A 9,201-nucleotide genomic window follows, 5' to 3' on the forward strand; every position below is an offset into this window, starting at 1 on the left:
TCGGGCCTTGCATAGTAGGCTGAGAAGTGCGTTCTGGCTACTAGGTACGACATATATATATATATATATATAATTTATATTTATATCCCAGTAATATGGCCTCTACATACAGAGTAGGGGGGGAGGGGGGGGGGGCATTTTAGTTTGCTATTTTGATCTACTGTAGTACTACTGTGCTGTAAATTAAACAGTACATTAATTTGAATTTATTGGTTATTGCTACAAATTTAAATACCAAAAACAACACTAGTACTGTACTGTATTTAAAACTTTTACCAATAATAAATATTGGTCAACATGCCAAATGCAAAAATTAAACCCGAGAATTGTTTGAAACAATTCCTATTCTGTATAGCTATTTTTTATTAATTTACAATCTAAGACATACACATCAATGTGCTGCTACCTGATTTGAAATAAAAGATTACAGAGTGCAGATATAGCTAGCTATAAGTTCATCTAATATCCCCATCTCACAGGATAGTTAGTCATACATGGAATGATGAGAGATCATGAATTGCAAGGATGATCTATTAGCCTACACCTGCAAAATTTGGGTACAGCACAAGAATATCTTTCAATATTTGTGAGTACAAAGTGAATACAGTATGTACAAAAACAACCAATAAAACATTAATAAATAATAGATAATAATGAAGTGATTAAAGTCTCTCATCATATCTTGTGAAACACTTTTTTTTTTTTTTTTATTCTCACTTAGTTCCTGAAATTTCCTGCAAGTTTAATATTAATATTGCACAACCTGATTTACCCAAGGGCACTAACCCTAGTGACCTCAATGAAGACATGAACCCGGCAGTTTGTCTAAGGTGTCCCCCCCCCCCCCCCGCCCAATTTGCCTGTATGATCTTTTCTAAGTATATTTTAAAACTCGACACAATTTTGGCAGTTACGGCTTCAGCAGATACCCGTAGGCAGTTCCATGGGTTAATAACCCTGTGAGTGAAAAAGCATCTCCTGTTCTGAGTCCTACAGTGTGGCTTGTTGAGCTTGAAATCATTGCTCCTTGTTTGTTACATCTGACCTTTTGAAGAAATTGTCCAAAAAATACCAAATTTAGATAAATTGAATACAAACTTGTCTTGGGTTTTTGAAAAATATTTTTTGTTGGGTGTTTGGTGTAATTTATTTTGTTGTGGATTTTTTTTTTTTAATTAAGACATTGAAATACTGTACAGTACAGCACAGTATATGAAAAAAAATGAAATAAGTATATAAAAATATCTTTATGGCTATTTCTGCTCCACATCTGGCCTGGCCAACCACCCTGGGCCAACCGGTCCACGAATGCTCATGAATTCTAACATCACTGACTTCACCATGGCCAAAGTAAGTTGCAAACAATTTTTTCCAGATTAGAAAACACATTTTAACTACAGTATACAGTAGATGGAAAAAACTGATTAATTTTTTGCTGCACAGTAGCGTGTTGTCAGCTATAAACAGGGGCACAGTGTAGGAGTTAATCTTAAGTTGTTGTAGGCTATCTTAAGGTTATCTTGAGATGATTTTGGGGCTTTTTAGTGTCCCAGCGGCCCGGTCCTCGACCAGGCCTCCACCCCCAGGAAGCAGCCTGTGACAGCTGACTAACACCCAGGTACCTATTTTACTGCTAGGTAACAGGGGCATAGGGTGAAAGAAACTCTGCCCATTGTTTCTCGCCGGCACCTGGGATCGAACCCAGGACCACAGGATCACAAGTCAAGCGTGCTGTCTGCTCGGCCGACCGGCTAGGCAAGGTTATGTTTTACTAAAGTTACATTAGGTTAGGCTTGGTTATGTCTCTTTTTTTAAGGTCAGGTTAGGTTGCTTTAGATTCTTTAAGGTTAGGTTAGGATAATTTATATGTTGAAAATTGGCTATGTTGAAAATTTCAAAAGAATATCCCATTGTCTATCACAACAAAATGTGTCATGCAAAAAGACTTATATGAAGCAATAAAACAAAATTAGTAGTCTGGTCGACATTGTCACAGCTCAAATACAAGTTGGCTAAAAGCTTTTTTGGAAAGTTAGCTTGCTCGAGAATCTACATCCCTTGAAACGTAAAGTGTATAGACCAAGACATTGACGTACACAAGAGCATTATATCTTACACTGTGTGAATATTGACCCATTTAGAAATAGATCTGAACTTACTTTGCATGAAATGGCACATTATTATTAAAAATATCTACACATCCATTGTATCCATATTTCACTACAGTACTAATACATAAACAATATTAAATAACACTGGAGCTAATCAAGGCCTATATTGTGCTCTCTCTAATTCTTTTGTACAACTGCTACTAACATGAGTACGGGGTGCACAATAAACTAGCCACTGCTGATGGCAAACAATCTAAATAAAACAAACTTCAGATTATTCACCCTACCTGCTCCAGCTCTTGAATATACTGGTTAAGCATCCTTCGAGTATTATTTTGCCAGATGCGGGGACTTCACACCCACGGCTCACGCACCACCGAAGCAACTTCGCTCGGACAATTCACACATTGAAGGAACTTCACGCCGCTGGTCTACACCAGATAGGAACTTTCACCCTTACAACCCACACAAGACGAGGACATTCATCCCCACAATGCACCGTAGTACATTGCACCTTCTCCACAACCTACACACCACAACACTGGGTGTGGGGGGGGGCCTTCAAGTCTACAATACCAGATGCAGGCCTTCAACTCCACAACACAACCAGATGAGGGCCTTTACCACCAGATGAGGGCCTCGAGGACCAAAACACCACCACAGATAAGGGCCTTTACGGCCCACAACTGGAGACGAGGACCTTCACGACCTACACCCTAGCAGAGCAGGACCTACACGCCCACAACACCACTGGACGATAACACGTCCACGCCCACACCACTACAACACTGGACGATAACACCTCCACGCCCACACCACTACAACACTGGACGATAACACCTTCACGCCCACAACACACTACTAGACAAGAACACCTCCACGCCCACAACACCACAACACTGGATGGGAACACCTTCACGCCCACAACACATGAGCGCTTCAACACACGTCCCACAACACCTGTCACATAAGACCACCTCCACAGAAAACCTGCCTGGGGGTAACTTAGATATTTGTCCATTATCTCATCATTGTTCATTGCCGTTGCTTAATTTGACAAAACAAAATATATGTATCACTAGTGCCGAAGACGATCATTCAATACATTCCCTTCTACTCTTCATAATTATTAAAATTCCTAGAGGTATGTATAACAGAACCCATGGACAGTTGGGGTCCCAGTAGTACAGGCGGGGTTTTTTTCCGACTCGTAATCGAGAATTCTGGATTCGAATCCCGAGTGGGACAAAGAGTCGAGGGGCATTTCCAATCACCTAATGCCCCTCTCTTCACTTAGCAGTAAATGAAAATGCACGACTGTAAGAAGGGCAATGTGTTCGGACTACAGCCAGCAGGGCGGCGTTCCATTAGGTGCCGGTGAGTTAAACGCGTATGGAAAGTATGTAACCATGCCTGAGCCATTACCCTCCGCCGGTTACAGTGGCAGGAGGAAGGCCCAATAAGGAAAGGCTACCCTTAACTAAGAGCACGCAGCTTGTTACACAAGACCAACGATCCTGCCAACGGTTACGGATTGAGAAATGATGAGACAGGTAGGTTAGGATTAGTTTGGGTTACATTTAGTATAATTACGATAAGTTTGGTTAGGATTGGCGGTACTGTTGGCCACTGACTCGCCACAGCCTACACTGTTCTTCTCTTCAATATAAGTTCCTATATATATATATTTAATACTGGCCCATGGATGAAACGTTATCTCTAAAATTACCGCAACGGTAGTCAGGTAATCAGTGACGATGTTATATGGGAAGTAGTCGCCGCTCTTCCTGTAACATTCTCCCTCTCACATTCTTCATAAGTAGCACCTTTTCAACAGATTTGTAAATCTGTATTTCACTTGTGGGATATGTCATATTTTGTTATTTTTTATTTGTATAATTAATTTAATTAAAATTATTTGGTACGTGTCGCAGTGCCGTTGTTTATGCTCGCTACCCTTAGACTTCTGAACCAACGCATAATCAACTATTATAATTCTGAAGCTCACGCGGTATGCCCCGTAATACACTGCTTTAATTTTGCTAATCAATCTCTATAAATAGATTATCTGTCCAAAGTAGAAAGGTAATTTTCAAAGATGACACGTGGGAGGTATGCGAGTGTCATAGGCTATATAGTCGGGGTCGGACTCAGTCCCATCCTTTAAGAAATATTGGCATCTATAACGATCCCCTACGATTTGCATTAGTCTAAAATCGAAGATGTGTTTTACATAGAGTTTTTAACCGTGTTTTCAGTGCTTCGTAATAACATCCTAACAAACATTCTGGTCTGATAGATGAGAAATCACATTCTCTCTCGAAGGCCTGAAAGCACCAGTATAAAAAGTTATGATTTGTTTAGATCTAAAACCTATGTAGATGGGCAGTATAAAATGTCCACCAGATAGTGCGAATTTGTGGTTGCCAGGATCAGGATAGGCTAGCATTACCTATTGAAGGCTGCTACAATGGGGCGAACCTCACAAACCTAAGCACTCCAGGTGTAAACTCTGTAGGCAAGAATTCGGTCATGATCCTACACACAACATTAATGAATGTCCAGTCATTGGAATCTCCAGACTTGCCGGTATGAAGTATATGGAGCATTGTAATTATTTTAAGTCACTCTTTGTGTTGTATAGGGTATCCTCACACTGCTTCCAAAGTTTGCAAGAGCAGGCTATTGATCACATGCCCCTGTATGGCTAACCATCTTTGCGATATAGGGATTTCTTAGCATTTCACAGCTAGTTCTAGACACAAATGATGTGACCCTTCATATGGTCTAGAGTAGCTGCATAAATGCAGATGTACCTAATTATGATAATGAGAGAGAGAGAGAGAGAGAGAGAGAGAGAGAGAGAGAGAGAGAGAGAGAGAGAGAGAGAGAGAGAGAGAGAGAGAGAGAGAGAGAGAGAGAGAGAGAGAGAGGTGAAGACGGAGGGAAAAGTGAGAAAGGGAAGAGGATGGAGAGGGTAGAAGAGTAGAAGAATTGGTAAGAGACAGATGTTAGAGAAGAGAGATGAGAGGGGGGGGGAATTGGGAGAGAGGTAAAAGAGACCCGGTTACAGCCGGGTACCTCATCTAGTTCTGCTATAAACTTTGAAATCGATTTTACGATTCAAAGGGCAAAATGAAAAAAAAAGGAAATATAACTGTAAATTAAAACTATAAGACAATGCCTACATGTACAGTGCGCAAGTATTGCAGAAGGCCGCATAGAAAAGACAAATGTACAAATAAACATTTACGAATAAGGTTGACCTAATTACGAATAAGGTTGACCTAATTACGAATAAGGTTGACCTAATTACGAATAAGGGTGATTGACAGTTCAGCTGCGGGACCAGAGGCAGAGCTCAACCCCCGCAAGCACAACTACGTGAGTACACGCGCACACACGCACGCACGCACGCACGCACGCACACACACACACACACACATAACGTAACAAACTGCATGCCTACATTCACAAATCTTGTTAAACAGATGAAACTTATCCATAATGAAGGAGCTAGAGGGGCGAGTCGAGTCCCTTGTCCTACTCCAATTCTGCTCCTGATTTTCAGTGCCTCCAATTCCTTGCCTTCTTTGGAGGACTCTGCATCTACACGTTAGCTTGCTCGCGTATTTGAATCCGCAAAGATATTGTCAACACCACTAGACTACTAACACAATCTATGCTTTTGTCATGAAAGTTATAAGAGATGGAAGCACAGTTTAAGTTTTAGTGTAAGTGAATAAATCCACAAGGGCCGGTTGCAATTTTTTTACCATGTGGCTCAGTCGGTTAAGGCGTGTCTGGGATCATCCCGGGCATAAGTTCGAACCCTCATCGCGGCCCTTGTGGATTTATTCACCCTATTGTGATTTCTGTGTGCATTTTAGTCTAAGTGTTTTTCCCACATCTTGCGGGAAGCGTATTAGTGGATTTAGGCATAATATCTACTACTTCTGTCTAGAAATCCAACATTCTGTTTGTAACTTCTTGTATATTTGTACTTTTACCTGAATAAACATTTTTTTTTTTTTTTTTTTTTGAGATATATACAAGAGTTGTTACATTCTTGTACAGCCACTAGTACGCGTAGCGTTTCGGGCATTTCGGGCATTTATTTATTTATTTATTTATATAATTTTATGTATATTACTTTAGTGTAACGGTGGAGACGAGAGAGTGGCTGGCTGGTGACGGAAATCAAATAACCTGGTTAATCTTTAACCAAGTTAAACGATTTGGCGGGTCGTATTCCCGGGAACATGGGATTAAGGACCTGCCCGAAACGCTACGCGTACTAGTGGCTGTACAAGAATGTAAGAACTCTTGTATATATAAATAATAATAATAAAATAAGATTTTGTTGACACCTGTCACTGCTGATTGTGGTTGATGGCTTTAATCAATTCTTAACACAACAAATTCAATCCATCCCCGAGGCTGACTCAACACACACCACACCCACATCTATTATTACGGGCTATTCATGCCCGTACTACCTCTTGGGTGGCTTAATCGTCATCAATCAGTGCAGAAGCTTGAGAGTTACCGCACACCTTCAACCTCAATAACATAGCACTCGGCGTGTCCAGTTCTAACCGACCCCAAGACGCTTCAGCTCCGACACAGAGCAGATGGACAGACTCCGACCACATCGAACTTCCACGTTCTCGTCCCCTCACATGGAGCTCCACGACTCCGGCCTCACTCAGCTCTCTGCTCTGCTCCAAACTTCGTCTCAATTCTACGACACTGCCAACAAACCGACTGCTGTAACCAAGACCACTAAATAAAAATGAAACACCATGTGTATCTAATCAACCTAAATAACAAAACATAATCGTACGTTATAAACTCAATCCATCCCCACGTCACATAACACAACCACAAAATATAAAATTATGAAACTCACAAAATACCCGATACACAACCGACTGAAAAAATAAAACACACGCCCTTTCTCCACAACACCCGTTCCCAGATATAAAAAACTCTGTTTCACTAGATTACCAAGAAAAACAGATGCAGTAACTGCCCAAACGTACCTGAACTGAACACGAGCATGGTGCCCGCATCACACACAACTAAATCAGTTCCTGGACTCGTCAAACCCAGTCCTTGTTTTCACAAACTAATCGTGGCTAACTCCCAAACATTATTCCATTTTTAAAAACGATAATATGCATACATGGCAGAATGAAACGGCGTTGGTGGAAGCGTTTTCCATTTAACAAGTAACCTAATATGCAAAGCCATAACATTAAATCATTTCCCAAATGGTAAACTAGAAAGTTTAACATGATTTACACCTTACAACAAACACACAGGTTAAACAGGTGAGTACACATCTTCCTGGATATGTATAACTCCGGAGGAACACGAAGCCTAAATTAATTATATTTCTTTCTAGACCAATTAAGACACCCAATCATTATTGCAGGCAACTTTAATGCCAACCACCTCACGTGGAGTAGAGGTACTCAAAACATAGCAGGCACTTAACTCAATAAATACCTAGACACTACACCATACATACTCTCCTATCACCACCATACCTCCCAACATTAACTACAAACCCAATTACGAAGCCTCAGTAAACATATTGTAGTTTAACACACTTTCAACATGAACTACAATTTCACACTGGACCGGACATTGGTAAGGACCACAAACCCGTCATCATGAAATTGACAAACCTTCAACCACCAACTCACCACTTAACACTTCCCATTTGGAACATTATAAGTCTAGCTAAAACCAAATGTAACCACTATCTATCTCCCAGATACAAGAGAAAGAGAGAGAGAGACAGAGGCTAATACATTCTTAAAATGTACATACAGATGATCCTAATGTCATCTGTATCCTACTTACCCAAGTACACTGATTCTTATTTTATTTCATGTCCCAATACTTATACAACTACATTCTCGGATAATATAGGGAACCTAATCATAAACAACAAACTCAACAAAAATCACATCATCCTAGGAGGTGACCCAGTCTTTGGAACTCACCCCCTTACGAATTAAAAAAAGTTGTCCAACCTATTCAAAAGTAAAACCAAAAAGTACATAATTTCATCCTCATTGTTTCCTACCTTGTGCTTCAAACTCACACTGTATCTTGTACTACCCACCTTCCCAATATTAGTACCCAAGACATATATCTTTACCAGTGTAATCACCGCTGTCAATTTATATTGTAGTTATTTGTTGATATAAAATCTTGCTACAATGTACTTTTTCATCTTACCTGATTTGTTAGATTAAGGTCCTGCCCAAAACGCTATGCGTGTTAGTGGCTTCGCAAGAATGAACAAATACCAAACTTAAGTAATCTTACTGTGACCTTGCATTCTCTTGCGAATAAATTATTATTAAAATACTAATTTTAATATTGTTAAATTATGCGGCCACAGAAGTTTAAGAAAACAACGGAAACATGATTTGCAAACCATTTTTTATCATTAAACTATGCGACCACACAAATGTGTAAGAAAACTTGAAACTAGAATGTTGCTCGAATCGATAACTTAAAATACCATTCGTCTTCATCTTGAAAAACATAGATTAATAAATGATTCACAACATGGTTTTACTAATGGCCGTTCATGTTTAACAAATTAGCTATCATTTTATTCGAGCAGAGTTGAGGCAGTAGATAGTGGTAAGCATTCTCACAATCTACTTGAGAATGGTCCAGGACGGACCGAAACGTCATCGTCCCTTCACCTTCTAGTGTGTGGTTAGGTCAACATATTTCAGGGCCTATGGGCCCATACGAGACAGCTCCTATTTATAACCACCCAATCCCACTCATATACATGTCCAACCCACGTTTGAAACAATCAAGGGACCCCCACCTCCACCACGTTACGCGGTTATTGGTTCCACAAATCAACAACCCTGTTACCGAACCAGTATTTACCCGGGTCCTTCCTAAATCTAAATTTATCTAATTTATACTCATTGTTTCGTGTTCTTGTGTTGATACTTTTAATACCCTATTAATATCCCCTTTGTTATGCCCTTTCATCCACTTATAAGCCTCTATCATGTCACCCATGGTTCTTCGCCTTTCTAGAGAA

General features: G+C 40.1%; 1 protein-coding gene across 5 annotated transcripts in view; it reads right to left on the reverse strand.

The window, feature by feature from the left end:
• The window catches only part of Sec10 (Exocyst complex component Sec10), a 32,654-nt gene extending 25,453 nt beyond the window's left edge, over positions 1–7,201 (reverse strand). Inside the window, exons 1-2 of one of the 5 annotated variants that reach the window (XM_069315349.1) lie at positions 6,820–6,838; positions 2,399–2,542 (exon numbers count right to left, since the gene is read on the reverse strand). In XM_069315349.1, the coding sequence (XP_069171450.1) occupies positions 2,399–2,431 (33 nt within the window). In that variant the 5' untranslated portion in view covers positions 2,432–2,542; positions 6,820–6,838. The other 4 variants (XM_069315348.1, XM_069315350.1, XM_069315347.1 and 1 more) reach the window with 4 other exon arrangements.
• Positions 7,202–9,201: the final 2,000 nt, after the last annotated feature.

This window comes from Procambarus clarkii, chromosome 81, assembly GCF_040958095.1.
Source record: "Procambarus clarkii isolate CNS0578487 chromosome 81, FALCON_Pclarkii_2.0, whole genome shotgun sequence".
Classification (NCBI taxonomy): domain Eukaryota; kingdom Metazoa; phylum Arthropoda; class Malacostraca; order Decapoda; family Cambaridae; genus Procambarus; species Procambarus clarkii.